The sequence below is a fragment of the Chroicocephalus ridibundus genome, unplaced genomic scaffold (genome assembly GCF_963924245.1).
Source record: "Chroicocephalus ridibundus unplaced genomic scaffold, bChrRid1.1 SCAFFOLD_485, whole genome shotgun sequence".
Taxonomy (NCBI): Eukaryota; Metazoa; Chordata; class Aves; order Charadriiformes; family Laridae; genus Chroicocephalus; species Chroicocephalus ridibundus.
The window spans coordinates 50470-67798 of NW_026961684.1; the positions used below are offsets into that span (position 1 = coordinate 50470).

Sequence of the window (17329 nt, forward strand, 5' to 3'; positions counted from 1 at the left end):
TCCTGGCAACCGTATCCTGGCAACCGGCCCTGGCAACCGTATCCCGGCATCCGCGGGGGGGGGCACCCTCATTAGCATAGCCCCACCCCCCTCGGTGGCGCCCACCTCATTAGCATACTAAAGAGCTCATTTGCATGCAGGGAGCTGCCTCTGATGGGGCGGGGGGGGGGGGGAACACACACACGGAGAGGGGATTCTCCAGGGTCTCGTATGAGGCTGGGGCTCCCCGGATCGCCCCCCCCGAGACAGAGGGGACCCCCCCCCCCGGAAAGAGGGGACCCCCGGGAGCCCCCCAGAGCCTCCCAAAAGACACAGAGGGACCCCCCCCAGAAAGAGAGATCAACCCCCCCCCCCCAAAGACAGAGGGGGATCCCCCCCCAGACAAAGTGGGCTCCCCCAGAGACAGAGGGGACCCCCTGTGTCCCCCCCCCGACAGGGAGCCCCCCCCCCCCCCCCCGCCCAAAGAGAGAGCGGCTCCCCCTCCTCTTCACACACAAAAGGTTTAATCGCCCCGGGCGGGGGGGGCACAGGTTTTTAATGTAAAAACTTGTGTTAAACACTGCAGCGGGCCGGGGGGGGCCCGGGGGGGCGGCTGGTGGGGCGAGATGGGGGGTAAGTGGGGCTGTGGGGGGGGGCAGATTGGGGGGGTAGGGGGCAAATAGGGGGGTGATGGGGCAGCGGGGGGGTGTGAAGGGGTAAATGGGGCTGGGGGGGGCATGGGGGGGGTTATCCAGACCAGCCAGATAGGAGCCCCGGGCCGAGGCGGGGGGGACAGGGGGCAAGGGGGGGGGACACAAGGGGGACCCAGGCGTCCGGGCCCCCCCCGTGAGGGGTTTTTTTTTTGGGGGGAGGGGGTTGGGTTGGGGTTCGGGGGGGGGGGGGGGGGGGGCTGCGGTTCTCGTGTCATCTGTGCAGACATGTCAGTGGCGTGTGCGGGGCCCCCCCGCCGCCGGCCCGGCCGAAGGCACCGCGGCGGGGGGCAGGCCGGGGGGGGGGCGCACACGCGTGTCGGGGCACCCACAAGTCCCAGGGTCCGTGTCCCCCATCGGGGGTGCCCCCCGGGGACAGGGAGGTTGCATACGGGTGCCCCTGGGGGGGGGGCACATGGATACCAATGGGGGAGAGCACGCGGGTGCCGGGGTTGGGGGGGGCCCGTGGGTGCCCGCGGGGACTCGGGGAGCGCCCCGCGGGGGCTTGTGGGGGTGTCGGCTGGCACCCGGGGGCACCCGAGGGTGGGTTCGGGCACCCAACAGCACCCGAGGGTGCCCAGGAGCACCCAAAGCTGTCGCGTTTGGTCCCCCAGGAGCACCCGAGGGGGCCCAGGACCACCTAAGGCTGTATTTGGGGAGCCAAGGGTGCCCAGGAACACCCATGGATCCGTTTGGACACCCAAGAGCACCCAAAGGCGCTGTGTTCAGGAACCTAGGACCACCCAAGGGTGCCCAGGAGCACCCAAGGGTGCATTTCGTCCCCCAGGAGCACCCAAGGGTCCATTCGGACACCCAAGGGCACCCAAGGGTGCTGCATTTGGTTCCCCAGGACCACCCAAAGGTCCGTTCAGACATCCAGGAGCACCCAAGGGTGCCCAGGAGCACCCATGGGTGCTGCGTTTGGTCCTCCGTGAGCACCCAAGGGTCCATTCGGACACCCAAGGGCACCCAAGAGTCCATTTGGACACGAGAGGGTACCCAAGGGTGCTACGTTTCGTTCCCCAGGAGCACCCAAGCGGCTGTTTGGACACCCAGGAGCACCCAAGGGTGCTGTGTTTGGTCCCCCAGGAGTACCCAAGGGTGTGTTTGGACACCCAAGGGTGCCCAGGAGCACCCATGGGTGCTGCGTTTCGTCCTCCGTGAGCACCCAAGGGTCCGTTCGGGCACCGAAGGGTACCCAAGGGCACTGCGTTTGGTCCCCCAGGAGCACCCAAGGGTCTGTTCGGACACCCAAGGGCGCCCAGGAGCACCCATGGGTGCTGCGTTTCGTCCTCCGTGAGCACCCAAGGGTCCGTTCGGGCACCGAAGGGTACCCAAGGGCGCTGCGTTTGGTCCCCCAGGAGCACCCAAGGGTCCGTTCGGACACCCAAGAGCACCCAAGGGCGACGCATTTGGTCCCCGAGGGCACCCGAGGGCGCGTTTGGTTCCCCCAGGAGCCCCCAAGGCTGTGTCCCGGCCCCCCGGGGGTGCCCAGGAGCACCCGGGGCCACCCAGGACCCGTCGCACCTGGCTGCCCCTGAGCACCCTTGGGTGCTGCCCCCCCACCTCGTCCCTTGTGTCCCCCCCCCCTCCCCTAGACGGTGCTCTCCAGCATCCAGTGGGTGCTGCCGAAGGAGGGGCGCAGGGTGGGGGTCCCCTCGGGCAGGTCGAGGCGCGGCAGGGAGCCGTGGCGCCGAGTCCGTGCGCGCCGGGGGTAACTGTGGCTGGGGAAGAGCCCCCGCGCCCCCAGCCCGCCGGCACCCATGGGCGCGGTGGGCGGGAGAGCCGGGGGGGCCGGCGGCGGCGGCGGCGGCGGCTCCGGTTCGGGGGTTCTGTGGGTGCCGTTGGTCTGGGAGCAGACGCTGGCGACGGCGGCGGGGGGGCGTCGAGCGGCGGCCGCCGCCTTGTAGCGGGCGGTGAGGATGAGGATGAAGACGAGGACGGAGGCGGCGATGGCGGCGCCGATGACGATGATGACGGTCCCCCCCAAGAAGTGGGGCCGGGGGAGGGCGGCGCAGGCCGGGGCCTCCCCGGGGGTGGCGAAGCGGACGCAGCCCAGGGCGCGGGGGGTGGGCAGCGCCGCGGCCCCCTCGGCGTAGAGCGCCGAGACGCAGAGGTCGTACTGGCGTCCCGCCGCCAGGTCCCGCAGCACGAAGCTCCGGCTGGAGGGGGGCAGCAGCCTGGGGGGGCACCGACAGGTCGGGGGCGGGGCAGGAGGGAGAGACACGGCGGCGCTGGCGGGCACCGGCATGGCCGGGCGGTGCCGCGACGCCAGGCGATGGCAGACGGCACCATGCGAATGCCACGTGGCGCTGTGCCATGCCAGGCGGTGCCGTCGTGCGATGCCACGCGGCGCTGGGAGGTGCCACATGGCCTCGCGCGGTGCCACGTGGTGCCGCAGCGGGCCATACGACGCCATGCGATGCCACGCCGTGCCACGCCGCGTGGTGCCATGCGATGCCATGTGGCCTCGTGCGATGCCACGTGGTGTCGGGCGATGCCACCTGACACCGGGTGACGGCAGATGGCACCAAGCGATGCCACACGGTCCCGTAAGGTGCCAGGTGGCCTCGTGCGATGCCACGTGGTGCCGTGCCGTGCCACATGGCACCAAGCGATGCCACACGGTGCCGTGTGGTGCCACGCGGCCTCGTGTGACGCCACGTGGTGCCGTGCCACACCACATGTCATCACGCGATGCCACGTGGCACCAAGCAATGCCACGCGGTGCCGCGCCGTGCCGTGCCACGCGGCGCCCTGTGGTGCCGCACGGTGCTGTATGATGCCGTGTGGCGCCAAGCGACGCCACGCGGCGCCGTGCCGCGTGGCACCGTGCAATGCCACCCTGTGCCGTGCAACATCCCTGTGCCCCCCCGGCACCCCCCGTTCCCACGTGGCGCAACGCGGGGAAACGCCCCCAAACCCCGCAGCCTGCACTCCCCAAAACCCCCCGAAACCCCCCAAAAGGCCCCAGCGCCCCCCAGCCCCCGCGGGCACCCACCTGTAGACGAGGGAGTCGTCGAGGGAGCTGTTGTACTGGATCTGGAACATGCGGATGCCGGGGAGGTGGCGCTGGGGCAGCCAGCGGATCCGCGCCGAGGAGCCCGTCAGCTCGGCCGCCACCACGCGCCGCTCGCCCGCCGTGGCCCGCGACTCGTTGCCGCCGGCCCGCGCCATGTCGGAAGGACCCGGCCCGGCTTCTCCCTCCCCGTCCCCGTCGCCGCGGGGGACGGGCAAAGGCAAGACGGCCACTTGCACCCGGGCGGCCGCCTCGCCGGCAGCGTTGGAGGCCACGCAGGTGAAGGCGCCGTGGTCGCCCAAGGTGGCCACCCGCAGCTCCAAGGAGCCGTCGGCGCCCACGGCGCGGCGCGAGCCGTTCTGCACCAGCCTCCCGTCGGGGCCCAGCCAGTGCAGCGCCGGCGGCGGGTCGCCGGCGGCGGCGCAACCCAAGCGTAAAGGTTGCCCTTCCAAGACGGCGGCGGGGTCGGCGGCCGCCCCAGCGATGGCCGGCGCCCGGCACGCCAATTCCTCCTCCGGCACGGCCCAGAGCAGGCGCCCGGCCAGCGGCGGGGGCGAGGCGCAGCTCTCCAGGCGGCCGGGCCGCGCTAGCCGCCGTAGCCACAGCAGCTCGCAGTTGCAATGCAAAGGGTTGCCCCCCGCCGCCAAACTGGGACCTGGCGGCCCCGGCACCGGCGGTAACGCCCGCAAGCGGTTGGCCGTCAAGTCTAACCGCGCCAACCGGGGCAAGCGGGCCACCGCCCCGGCGGGCACCCGCTCCAGCAGGTTGTGGTCCAGAGTGAGGGTGGCCAAACTGGCCATGCCGGCCACCGCCTCCCACGGCAGGGCCGGTAAGTTGTTGTGGGAGAGGTCCAAATCCTCCACCGTGGCGGCGAAGGCGGCGAAGGCGGCCGGCTCGATGGCGGCCAGCTGGTTGTTGGCTAGGATGAGGTGACGGAGGCTGGCCAAGCCCCGCAGCTGGGCCCCGCTGAGGGCGGGCAAGCGGTTGCCGTCCAGGTGGAGGGCGCGGAGGGCCCGCAGGTCGGCGAAGGCGCCGGGGGCCAGGCGGCGCAGCCCGTTGCGGGAGAGGGTGAGGTGCACCAGGCTGCTCATGTTGGCGAAGTCGCTGCGCCCCACGGCCCCGATGAAGTTGTCGGCCAAGCGCAGCTCCACGGCGGCGCGGTCCAGGGTGGGGGGCACGGCCAGCAGCCCCGTGCGGGCGCACAGCAGGGTGGGGTTGGGGGCGGCCGCCGGGCAGAGGCAGCGGGGGGGGCAGCGGTGGGACCCCGCCACCGCCCCCAGCATCACCAGGGGCACCAGCAGCTTCGCCATCCTCCGCCGGCCCCGGCGGCGCCTGCGGGGACACGGAGTTGGGGGGGGGGGGACGGGGGGACACGGGGTCAGGGCGAGGGGTGGGAGAGGGGATGGGGGGCGGGAGCGGGCCCGGGGGGGGGGGTAGGGGGCGAGAGCGGGCCCAAAGGGGGCAGGATTGGGCCCAAAGGGGGGGGCAGGGGGCAGGAGCGGGCCCAAAGGGGGCAGGATTGGGCCCAAAAGGGGGAACAGGGTCAGGATCGGGCCCGGGGGGGCAGGATCAGGGCCAAGAGGGGGGGCAGGGGGCAGGAGCGGGCCCAAAGGGGGCAGGATCGGGCCCAAGGGGGGGACAGGGGGCAGGATCGGGCCCAAAGGGGGCAGGATCGGGCCCAAGGGGGGGGGGCAGGGGGCAGGAGCGGGCCCAAAGGGGGCAGGATCGGGCCCAAGGGGGGGGCAGGGGGCAGGATCGGGCCCAAAGGGGGGACCCCACCCGATCCCCTGGGATCTGCGACATCCCGTGTGATCCCGTGTGATCCCGTGTGCCCGGCATGTTCCCGTGTGATTCCGTGAGTCCCGTGAGATCCCCCGTGATCCCCCGTGATCCCGTGTAGCCCCGTGGGATCCCGTGAGATCCCGCGGGATCCTGTGTGCCCTGCATGTTCCTGTGGGATCCTGTGGGATCCCATGAGATCCCGTGTGCCCGGCATGTTCCCACGTGACCCCGTGTCTCCTGTGGGATCCCGTGGGATCCCGTGTGCCCGGCGTGTTCCCGTGTGTCCCATATGATCCCATGTGATCCCATGAGATCCCGTGTGATCCCGCGTGCCCGGCCTGTTGCTGTGTGTCCCGTGAGATCCCATGTGATCCCGTGTGCCCGGCGTGTTGCTGTGTGTCCCGTGTGATCCCGTGTGATCCCGTGAGATCCCGTGTGATCCCCCGTGCCTGGCATGTTGCTGTGTGTCCCATGAGATCCCGTAAGATCCCACGAGATCCCGTGTGATCCCCCGTGCCCGGCGTGTTGCTGTGTGTCCCGTGAGATCCCGTGTGATCCCCCATGCCCGGCGTGTTGCTGTGTGTCCCGTGTGATCCCGTGTGATCCCGTGAGATCCCGTGTGATCCCCCGTGCCCGGCGTGTTGCTGTGTGTCCCATGAGATCCCATAAGATCCCACGAGATCCCGTGTGATCCCGCGTGCCTGGCGTGTTGCTGTGTGTCCCGTGTGATCCCATGAGATCCCATGAGATCCCGTGTGATCCCGTGAGATCCCGTGTGCCCGGCGTGTTCCCGCGTGCCCCCGTGAGATCCCGTGGGATCCCGTTACCTCCTCTCAGGGCTCCATCTCGGTCCCGTCCGGGCGTCGCCGCGGGGCCTGTGGGGACAGGGGATGGGCCAGTACAGACCAATACCCACCAGTACAGACCAGTACGGACCAGTACGGACCAATACGGACCACTGTGGACCCATACCCACCCCTACGGTCCAGTACAGACCAGTACAGACCAATGCCCACAAGTACAGACCAGTACAGACCAGTACAGACCGGTACGGACCGGTACGGACCCGTACCCACCAGTATGGACCAGTACGGACCAGTACCCACCAGCATGGACCCATCAGTACCCACCAGTACCCACCAGTACAGACCAGTATGGACCAGTATGGACCAATACCCATCAGTACGGACCAGTATGGGCCAGTATGGACCAGTACCCGCCAGTACCCACCAGTATGGACCCGTCAGTACCTGCCAGTATCCACCAGTACAGCCCAGTATGGATCCATACCCACCAGTATGGACCAGTATGGACCAGTACGGAGCAGTATGGACCCATACCCACCAGTACAGACCAGTACGGACCAGTACCCACCAGTACAGACCAGTATGGACCAGTATGAACCCGTACCCACCAGTACAGACCAGTACGGACCAGTACCCACCAGCATGTACCCACCAGTACCCACCAGTACAGACCACTATGGACCTGTACCCACTAGTACAGACCAGTACAGACCAGTACCCACCAGTACGGACCCATCAGTACCCACCAGTACCTGCCAGTATGTACCAGTATGGACCAGTACAACTGCATGGCCCAGTATGACCCAGTATGGCTCAGCACAGCCCGGTACGGCTCCATCTACCCCAGTATGGCCCAGTACAGACCAGCAGAGCCCAGTACAGGCCAGTACAGCCCAGTATAGCTTGGTATGGCCCGGTACAGCCCAGTAGGGCCCAGAACAGCCCAGTATAGCCCAGTATGGCCCAGAACAGCCCAGTACAACGCAGTAGGACCCAGTACGGTACAAAGCGGAGCAGTATGGCCCAGCACAGCCCAGTATAGACCATTACATCCCAGTAAGACCCAGCGTATCCCAGTATGGCCTAGAACAGCCCAGTAAGGCCCAGCACGGACCAGTATGGCCCAGCACAACCCAGTAAGAACCAGCATATCCCAGTGTGGCCCAGCACAGACCAGTACAAACCGACATAGCCCAGAACAGCCCAGCATGGCCCAGTACAGACCAGTATGGGACTGCATGGCCCAGTATAGCTGAGTACAGGACTGCACAGCCCAGTACAGACCCAGTACAGCCCAGTATGGGACAGCTCAGCCCAGTTTGTCCCAGTACAGGACTGCACAGCCCAGTATGGCCCAGTATGTCCCAGTACAGCCCAGTACAGGACTGCACAGCCCAGTATGGCCCAGTACAGACCCAGTGCATACCAGTACAGCCCAGTACAGGACTGCCCAGCCCAGTATGGCCCAGTATGGCCCAGTACAGCCCAGTACAGGACTGCACAGCCCAGTATGGCCCAGTACAGACCCAGTGCATACCAGTACAGACCAGTACAGGACTGCCCAGTATGTCCCAGTACAGCCCAGTACAGGACTGCACAGCCCAGTATGGCCCAGTACAGACCCAGTGCATACCAGTACAGCCCAGTACAGGACTGCCCAGCCCAGTATGGCCCAGTATGTCCCAGTACAGCCCAGTACAGGACTGCACAGCCCAGTATGGCCCAGTACAGACCCAGTGCATACCAGTACAGCCCAGTATGGGACTGCACAGCCCAGTACAGACCAGTACGGGACAGCTCAGCCCAGTACAGACCCAGTACAGCCCAGTATGGGACAGCTCAGCCCAGTTTGGCCCAGTACAGACCCAGTGCATACCAGTACAGACCAGTACAGGACTGCCCAGCCCAGTACAGACCCAGTGCTTACCAGTACAGCCCAGTACAGAACTGCCCAGCCCAGTGTGGCCCAGTACAGCCCCAGTACAGCCCAGTACAGGACTGCACAGCCCAGTATAGCCCAGTACAGACCCAGTGCATACCAGTACAGCCCAGTACAGGACTGCCCAGCCCAGTACAGACCCAGTGCATACCAGTACAGCCCAGTACAGAACTGCCCAGCCCAGTGTGGCCCAGTACAGCCCCAGTACAGCCCAGTATGGCCCACTACAGCCCAGCACAACCCAGGGACCGCCCCCCCCCGGTGCCTCCCCCAGCCCCTGGTGCCCCCCCGTCCTCTGGTGCCCCCCGCTCCGGTGCCCCCCCCTCCCATAACCCCCCCCGGTGAAGCCCCCGGTACCTGGGGGGGGCTCAGCCCACGGATGCTCCCATGGCGGCTCCGAGCCGGGAAAAGACGGGGGGGGGAGCACCGAGAAAAAAGGGGGGGGGGAACCGGGCCCGGTCAGGCCTCGCCCCCCCGGGGGGCCATGGGCGGGGATGGGGAGGGGGGGGCAGGGGGAGCGGGGCCGGGGGGGACACCGGGCCCGGTTGTAGCGGGGTTGGGGAGGGGCGATGGGATGGGGGGGGGATGCCGGTACCGGGGAGGGGGGGAACCGGGATGCCGGGGGGGGGGGGGTGGGTACCGGGATGCTGGGGGGTACCGGGATGCCAGAGGTGGGGTACCGGGATGCTGGGGGGGGGGGGCGTACCGGGATGATGGAGGGGGGCACCGGGGTGCTGGAGGGGGGCACCGGGGTGCCGGGGGTTACCGGGGTGCTGGGGGGGTACCGGGATGCCGGAAGGGGGGGTACCGGGATGCTGGGGGCGGGGGGACCCCGGGATGTCGGGGCTGGGTAGCGGGATGCCGGGGGGGCAGGACCGGGATGCCGGGGGTTACCGGGACGCCGAGGGGGGGTTACCGGGACGGCGGGGCGGCAGCGGGGTGTCGGGGGGGGGCGGATGGCGGCGGGGCGGCCCCGGGGCGGTGCCGGTGCCGGTGCCGGTGCAGCCCCGGTCCCGCCGGCACAGGCCGCCGCCGCCGCCGCTCGGAGCCGCAGAGCCGCCGGGGCGGGGCCGGGGCGGGGCCGGGGGGCGGGGCCACGGACGGACCCACGGACGGACCCTCCCTCCCTCCCTCCGTCCGTCGGTCCGTCCGTCCTCCCCTCCATCCCCCCGTCCGTCCCTCCGTCTGACCCCCCCTCGGTCCGTCCCTCCCTCCGTCCGTCTGGTCCCCCCCAGCCCTCCGCCCCCCCGCCCCGTCCGTCCCTCCCTCTGTCTGTCCGTCCTTCCCCGCCTCCATCTCTCTGTCCCTCTACCCCCGTCTGTCCGTCTGTCCTTCCCTCCGTCCCTCTGTCCGTCCGTCCGTGGCCCCCCCCAGCCCTCCACCCCCCCCGTCTGTCCGTCCTTCCCCGCCTCCATCTCTCTGTCCCTCTACCCCCGTCTGTCCGTCTGTCCTTCCCTCCGTCCATCCCTCTGTCCGTTCTGTCTGTCCCCCCCCGCCCTGCCCTCAGCCCTCCACCCCTCCGTCCGTCCGTCCGTCCATCCCTTCCCTCCATCCCTCTTGTCCCTCCGTCTGTCCCCCCGAGTCCTCGGCCCTCCCTCCCCGTCTGTCCGTCCCTCTGTCCGTCTGTCCTTCCTTCCTTCCCTCCATCCCTATCCCTCTCTGTCCATCCCTCCCTCTCTCTGTCCGTCTGTCCTGCCCTCCCTCTGTCCCTCCGTCCCTCTGTCCCTCCGTCCCTCCGTCCCTTCGTCCATCCATCCCTCCGTCCCTCTGTCCCTCCGTCCCTCCGTCCCTCTGTCCATCCATCCCTCTGTCCCTCCATCCCTCCGTCCCTCCGTCCCTCTGTCCCTCTGTCCCTTCATCCATCCATCCCTCCGTCCCTCCGTCCCTGTCCCACCAGACCCCACACCCGCCGGAGGCCGGGGACATGTTGGCCGGAGCCGCTGGGGACAGCAGGGACGGGCTGGAGGAGACGAGGCGCGGGGGACACTGGGGGACACTGGGGGACACTGGGGGACACTGGGAACACACTGGAGACGTACTGGGGACACCAGGAGACCTGGGCTGGGGACGCTGGGGGACACTGGGGACGCTGGGGGACGGGGTCACCGGGGTCGTGCCCCCCGTTTGCAGGGCCCCAGAGTCACGGCCCTGCCCCTACAGGCCACGCCCCCCCCAGCCACACCCTCGACCACGCCCTCAGACCACGCCTCCAAAAGCCCCGCCCCCAGAGAGGCCCGGCCACCGCCCGGGGGCGTGGCCTAAATGGACAGGGCGTGGTCTGGTGCGTGAGGGGGCGTGGTCAGTCAGACGGGCGGGGCCTGAGGGAGGGGCGTGGCCTCGGGAGGGACGTAGCGGGCGGGGAGGGGGCGTGGCCGAGGACAAGGGGCGTGGCCGAGGACAAGGGGCGTGGCCTCCCTGCGCTGCCGCGCGTTCCGCTCCCCCCACCCCACCCCCCCCGCGCTCCCATTGGCAGCGCCGCCGTCCAATGGGGAGCCGGGGCGGGGCGGCGGGAGGCGGGGTCACGCTCCCCCTTTCCTTCCGCCGGAAGCGTGTCCCCAGCGCCCCCCTCCCATTGGCCGTCACCCCCTTCCGTCACGTCCGTGCGTGCGGCGGAAGGGGCGGGGCTCGGCGGCGGGCGCAGGCGCGGCGGCGCGCTGACGCACCCGTGCGTGCTGACGTTGGCGCGGCGGCGACGGCGCCTCCGAGCGCGGCGGCGGTGGCGGTGAGTTGAGGGGCGGCCCCGGCCCCGGCTGCCGCCCCCGGGACCCCCCACCCTCACACCCGGGGCCCTCCCCGGGACCCTCCCCGTGCCCCCCGGGCCCGTGCCGCCCCCGGCCGGGCCCTGACCGACCGCCCCCCCCCCCCCCCCAGGCCCGGTACCGGGCCCCGGCCCCGCTAGGCCCGAGCCCCTCCTCCCGCTTCCTCCGCCCGCCGAGGGGCGCTGAAGGGCACCGCGCCCCCCCCCCACACCCCCGCCTTTTCGGCTGCTCCCCCGTCAGCTCTCCCAGGGCGGACGGTGCTACCGGGCCCTTCGGGGGGTCCCGCGTCCTTTCCCGGCGGGGTCCCGTGTGTCCCCGGGGCCCCGGATCTCTTCTCCGGGTGTCGGAAGTGGGGTGGGCACCCCCGTGGGACGCTCGCTAGGGCTGAACCGGTCGCACGGCGGGGGGGTCCCCGTCCCTGCCCGGAGGGGTCCTGCAGGGGTGCCCAGCCCCGTGGAGGGGTGTCCCTGGTCCCACGGAGAGTCCCCGTCCCCCGCGGGAGTCCCCCACGAGAGGATCCCCGTCCCCGTGGGGGAGTCCTCGTCCCCCCGTGGGGGTCCCCACGGAGGATCCCTGTCCCCCTGGGGGCGTCCATGTCCCCGTGGGGGTCCCCGCGGAGGGTCCCTGTTCCCCTGGGGGGGGCCCCGTCCCCCTGGGAGGTCCCCACGGAGGGTCTCTGTCCCCCTGTCCTGGTAGGGGGGCCACTGTCCCCCTGGGTGGGTGCCCACAGAGGGTCCCCGTCCCCGTTGGGGGTGTTCCCGGTCCCATGGAGGTTCCCTGTCCCCGTGGGGGGGTTTCCTGTCCCCGTGGGGGGTGTCCCCGGTCCCACAGAGAGTCCCTGTCCCCGTGGGGGGGTTTCCTGTCCCCGTGGGGGGTGTCCCCGGTCCCACAGAGAGTCCCTGTCCCCGTGGGAGGGTCGCCATCCCCCTGGGGGGTCCCCATGGAGGGTGCCTGTCCCTCACACCGCCCCGTTTCCTCTCTCTCCACAGGGATCTCCGGGGCTCTCCCACGGGAACGCAGCCGGGGGGCCCGACCGGAGCCGTCGGGGCCTCGTCGCCCCCCTCCTTCCTCCCCATCCCATGCCCACCCTGGCCCGGGGGGGCACCGACTCCTCAGCCAGCCCCTGCGGGGGCCCCCACCGCGGCCGCCGCATCGCCGCCATGTGAGGGGGGGGGGCACGGCCGGCCCCGCGTCTCCCCCTCCCCGCCGCCACCGTGAGCCCCCCCCTCGCCCCCGGCACCGCCATGATGTTCCGGGATCAGGTGGGGATCGTGGCGGGGTGGTTCAAGGGCTGGAACGAGTGCGAGCAGACGGTGGCCCTGCTCTCGCTGCTGAAGCGCGTCACCCGCACCCAGGCCCGCTTCCTCCAGCTCTGCCTCGAGCACTCGCTGGCCGACTGTGCCGACATCCACCTCCTCGAGGCTGAGGCCAACAGTGCCGGTCAGTCGCCGCCCGGGGGGGAAGGGGGGGCTTCTCAGGGACCCCCGGGGCTCCGTGGCGGGGGGTGGGAGCCTCTGGGGGGCTCCCTGGGTGGGTGGGTGGCCTCTGTAGGGCCCCACGAGGCTCTGTGGGACTCCCTGGGTGGGTGGGTGGGCTCTGCGTGGCTCCCTGAGTGGACAAACGAGCTCTCGAGGGACCTGTGGGGTTCCCTGGGTGGGTGAGGGGGCTCTGTGGGGCTCCCTGTGCATGTGGAGGGGCTCTGTAAGGGCTCCCTGGGTGGGTAGGTGGGCTCTGAACGGCCCCACGGGGCTCTGTGGGGCTCCCTGGGTGGACAAGTCGGCTCTGTAGGGACCCGCGGATGGGGGGGGGGGCTGTGTGGGGCTCCCCGGCTGGACAGACAGGCCCCCTTGTGCACCCTTTGGGTCCCTGAGCGGGGTGGGGGGCTCTGGGGGGCTCTCTGGGTGGACGGGTGGGCTCTGTAGGGACCCCGTGGGTCTCCGTGGAGCCCCTGAGGGCTCTCACCACCCCCGGTGCCTCATCCTGCCCCCCCCGGGGGCTCCCCACATGGTGCTGGGTGCCCCCTGGGAGCTTTATGGGGACCCCAAGAGCTCCCTGGGTGCCTGGGGGGGGCTCCCCACCTCACCCCAGGGCTCTCCTTTTGTCCCCGGGTGCCCCCCTGTGGTCCTGGGGCGGGGGGTGGTGTCTCCCTGGGCGCTCCCGGACAAACTTGGAGGCAGGGGGCTCGGGCTCCCCCCCCCCAACCCCCGTCATTTTATTCCCCCAGCGGCCATCAGCCAGTGGCCACAGGAGCCGGCGGAGGCGGCGGTGGCCCTGCTGCTGGCCCACCTGCCGCTGCTGCAGCCGGGCAACGCGGCGGCCAAGGCCGAGTACATGAAGCGGCTGCAGAAGGTGCTGGCTTACGCCATCGAGAGCAACCGCTGCGTGGAGGAGAGCCGGCAGCTCCTCTCCTACGCCCTCATCCACCCTGCCACCACCCTGGACGACCGCAGCGCCCTGGCCCTCTGGTTGGGCCACTTAGAGGAGCGTTTGGCCGGCGGCGGGGCTCCCCCTGCCCGCCCCCCCCGCCCCGACGCCCCTCGGCGCCCGCCTCCCCCCCACGAGTGGCCCGAGCACCCGGCCACTGAGCTGGGGCCGCCCTGGCCCGAGGCGACCCCCCGGGAGAACGGGCACCCACCCTTCCACCCCCCTGCCAGCGGCAATGGCCTGGGGGGAGCGGGTGAGTGGGGACCGGAGAGGGGACAGGAGGGGACAAGGGGGACGGGAAGGGGTCTGGGGAGGGACACGGAGGGGACAAGGAATGGGGAGGGGTCTAGGGAAGGACAGGGAGGGGTCTGGGGGTTGGGGAGGGACTTGTGGGGGGAGGCAAGAGGGCTGAGGAAGGGTCGGGGGGGACACTCAGGAAGGGGTCTGGAGGGGATGGGGGTCCTGGGGGGCTGATGAGGGGTCACAGGGGGGCAGGGACAGGTCTGGAGGGGACAAGGGCTCGGGGGGGGGGAGGGGGATGTCAAGAGCTGAGGAGGGGATGAGGGGGGACAGGGATGGAGGGGACAAGGGCGCTGGGAAGGGGCCTGGGGGGGGGGCATTAAGGGCTGAGGAGGGGTCGGGGGGACAGGGATGGGGCTGGAGGGGACAAGGGGTCTGGGGGGGGGGACAACAAGGGCCAAGGAGGGACTTGGCGGGGGCAGGGGGGGGGATGACGGACAGGGAGGGGACAAAGGGGCTGGGGGCCACATTTAGGGGCTGAGATGGGGTCTGTGGGGGACAGTGAGGGACAGAGGGGACCACGGGGGCCACAGAGGACTTTGGGGGGGTCCCACAGAAGGGACCCAGGAGTCCGGGCCCCCCCTGACCCCCCGTCCCCACAGCTCTGCCCTGCCAGCTGCACCCCAGCCCGCTGAAGCGCTCCCTCTCGCTGGTGCCTGGCAGCCCCCAGGGAGGGGGCAGCGAGTGGCCGGGGGGGACGCCGGGGGACGAGGCCGCTGTCCCCGTGCCCCCCCGCCCCCCCTTCGGGGACCACGCGCCCCTCTCGCCCCAGAGCAGCGTGGCCTCCTCGGGCAGCGAGCAGACGGAGGAGCCGGCCGGCGGCCGCAACACCTTCCAGGAGGACGGCAGCGGCATGAAAGGTGGGGGACAGCCCGTGGGTGGGCCTGGGAGGGGGGGGGGTCGCGGGGACCCGTCACCTGACGGCCACCCCCTTGTCACCTTTTTCCACCCCCCCCCCCTCCTCCAAAGATGTCCCCTCCTGGCTGAAGAGCCTGCGGCTGCACAAGTACGCGGCGCTCTTCTCCCAAATGACCTACGAGGAGATGATGACGCTGACGGAGCATCACCTCGAGTCACAGGTGGGACGGGGGGCGTCCCCTGTCCCCTTTTCCCCCCCCCCCCCCTTCCCCCGCCGTGTCCCCGCCACCCCTGGGCGAGGGGACACCCCCTCCTGACTCTCCTTGTCCCCGCAGAACGTCACCAAGGGCGCGCGGCACAAGATCGCCCTCAGCATCCAGAAGCTGCGGGAGCGGCAGAGCGTCCTCAGGGCGCTGGAGAAGGTGGCACCAGGGTGGCCCTCGGGTCCCCAGGGGTGGCACGGGGTGGCCCTTGGGTCCCCGGGGGCGGCTCAGGTCCCCAGGGATGGCACAGGTCCCTTGGGTCCCTGAGGGTGGCACCGGGGTAGCCCTCGGGTCCCCAGGGGTGGCACAGGTCACTCAGGTCCCCAGCAATGGCACCAGGGTGGCCCTTGGGTCCCCAGGGGTGGTGTAGGTCCCTCTGGTCCCCAGGGATGGCACCAGGGTGGCCCTTGGGTCCCCAGGGGTGGTGTAGGTCCCTCTGGTCCCCAGGGATGGCACCAGGGTGGCCCTTGGGTCCCCAGGGGTGGTGTAGGTCCCTCTGGTCCCCAGGGATGGCACCAGTGGTGGCCCTCGAGTCCCCAGGGATGTCACCAGGGTGGCCCTTGGTGGCACAGGGTGGCCCTTGGGTCCCCAGGGGTGGCTTGGGTCCCTCAGGCCCCCAGGGGTGGCACCGGGATGGCCCTGGCCACCTTCTGCATTCCAGGGGCTGGCACAGGGTGTCCCTGGTCTCCCCCATGACCCTGTGTCCCCAGGGATGGCACAGGGTGGCCCTGGTTGTCCCCGTGTCCCCAGGGATGGCACAGGGTGGTGCTGGTCCCCCCCAGCCCCGTGTCCCCAGGGATGGGGGGGGCTGGTCCCTGATCCCCCTGAGGTCCCCACGTGTGTCCCCCCCACCCTGTCCCCAAACCCCGTCCTACGTGTCCCCTGTCCCCCGCAGGACATCCTGGAGGGGGGCAACCTGTGGACGGCGCTGCAGGAGCTCCAGCAGATCATGGTGACCCCCATCAAGGCCTTCCGGCCCCCCCCAGCCGCCCCCCCCTCAAACGGCACCCCCGACGGGGCCCCCCCGGGGGCCGCCGATGCCTTCGCCCCCCCCCACCCGGCCGCCGACGCCGAAGCCCCCGCCGCCCCCGTCCCCGACGGGGACATCCCGGGGCAGTTCACCCGCGTCATGGGCAAAGGTGAGACCCGACGCCCCCCCCGGCTTCGTTGGAGGAAGTGGAGGGGGATGTCCCAGAGTGCTGGGGGGGGTGTCTCTTGGCGGGGGGGGGGGGTCAGGGTGCCTGGATGCCCTGACGCCCCCCCCCCGGCTCAGTGTGCACCCAGCTGCTGGTGTCGCGGCCGGACGAGGAGAACATCACCAGTTACCTCCAGCTCCTCGAGAAGTGCCTGAGCCACGAGGTGGGGGCAGAACGCGGGGTTTGGGTGGGTGGGGGGGGGGGTCGTGGGGGGGTGGGGAGCGGAGCCGGACAATCCCCCCCCCCCGCCTCGTGTCCCCCCCCCCCCCCCCCGCAGGCGTTCACGGAGACGCAGAAGAAGAGGCTCCTCTCCTGGAAGCAGCAGGTCCTGAAGCTGCTCCGCGCCTTCCCCAAGAAGGTGCCGCTCGACGGCCCGGGCTATCGGCCCCCCAAGGGGTAGGTGGGCATTTCGGGGGGGGGGCACGGGGGGGCGCAGGGACCCCCCCTCCCCATTGCACCAGTTCCCCCTTGGGACCCGCTCCATCTCCCCGAGTTTGTCCCCCCTGAGGGGGGGTGGGGGGTGGGACTTCCCGGGGTTTAAACTGCTGCCTTTATCTCCTGGGGGGGGGGGCAAGGTGCCCAATTAGCCCCCCCCCCCCTCCCCCCAGCGCCCAATTAGCCCCCCCCCCCCCCCCAATTTGGGGGGTCTGTGGGGGTCTCGTGTCCCCCTCCACGCCACCCCCGTGCCCCACTTTGTCCCCTGGCTGCCCTGTTTCCCACCCCCCCGGGGTCGAGGTGCCTCATTTTCCCCGGGGGGGGGGGGGAGAGGGACTCTGGGTGACACCCCCCCCCCAGGGCTGCCACCCTGACCCCCCCCCTCCCTGTGTCCTTTGTGTCCCCGTCCCCCCCCCCAGCTGGGCCTTCGGCTCCAACTCGCTCCCCATAGCTGGCTCTGTGGGGGGGGCGGGGGGGCGGCGGGGGCAGCGCCCCTTCGCGTTGCCCCCCCGCGCGCTGCCCCCCGCCCGCCTGGGCTGCTGGGGCCGGCGGGGGGGGCCCCTGCCCCTCGGCCCCCCCTCGGCGGACCCCCCCTCGGCGCGCAGGGACGCCAGGTGGGTGACGGGGACGGGGTCCCTTTTTTTTGGGGGGGGGTCCTAGGGGTTGGGGGGTGAGATGTGGGGGGTCCCTGGGCATTTGGGGGGGGTCCTAGGGGTTGGGGGGGTCAGATGGGGGGTCCCTTGGGGTTTGGGGGGGTCCTAGGGGTTGGGGGGGTCAGATGGGGGGTCCCTTGGGCGTTTGGGGGGGGGATCCTGGGCTGGGTGGGGGGGGATGCTGGGGATTTGGGGGGTCTTAGGTG

General features: G+C 70.9%; 2 protein-coding genes across 3 annotated transcripts; one reads left to right on the forward strand and one right to left on the reverse strand.

Moving 5' to 3' along the window:
• Nucleotides 1–2274: 2274 nt before the first annotated feature.
• Nucleotides 2275–8651, reverse strand: LRFN1 (leucine rich repeat and fibronectin type III domain containing 1). Of its 2 annotated transcripts, XM_063322119.1 has the most exons (4): nucleotides 8593–8651; nucleotides 6318–6365; nucleotides 3691–5040; nucleotides 2275–2869 (listed from the first exon to the last, which is right to left on the reverse strand). In XM_063322119.1, exons 3-4 carry the CDS (start codon nucleotides 5016–5018, stop codon nucleotides 2284–2286), a joined length of 1914 nt encoding a protein of 637 aa, XP_063178189.1. In that variant the 5' UTR covers nucleotides 5019–5040; nucleotides 6318–6365; nucleotides 8593–8651; the 3' UTR covers nucleotides 2275–2283. The 2 variants fall into 2 exon arrangements, with proteins under 2 accessions (XP_063178189.1, XP_063178187.1); XM_063322117.1 differs by lacking the exon at nucleotides 8593–8651 and having other exon boundaries at nucleotides 6318–7855.
• Nucleotides 8652–10574: 1923 nt separating this feature from the next.
• On the forward strand, nucleotides 10575–17084 carry SAMD4B (sterile alpha motif domain containing 4B; the record flags this gene model as incomplete). The annotated part of the gene is made up of 10 exons (XM_063322113.1): nucleotides 10575–10957; nucleotides 11984–12434; nucleotides 13219–13671; nucleotides 14321–14578; nucleotides 14688–14797; nucleotides 14912–14998; nucleotides 15735–15978; nucleotides 16113–16198; nucleotides 16313–16431; nucleotides 16890–17084. Coding segments are annotated over exons 2-10 (1748 nt in total), but the record flags the coding sequence as incomplete, so codon positions are not given.
• Between the last annotated feature and the right edge of the window lie 245 nt (nucleotides 17085–17329).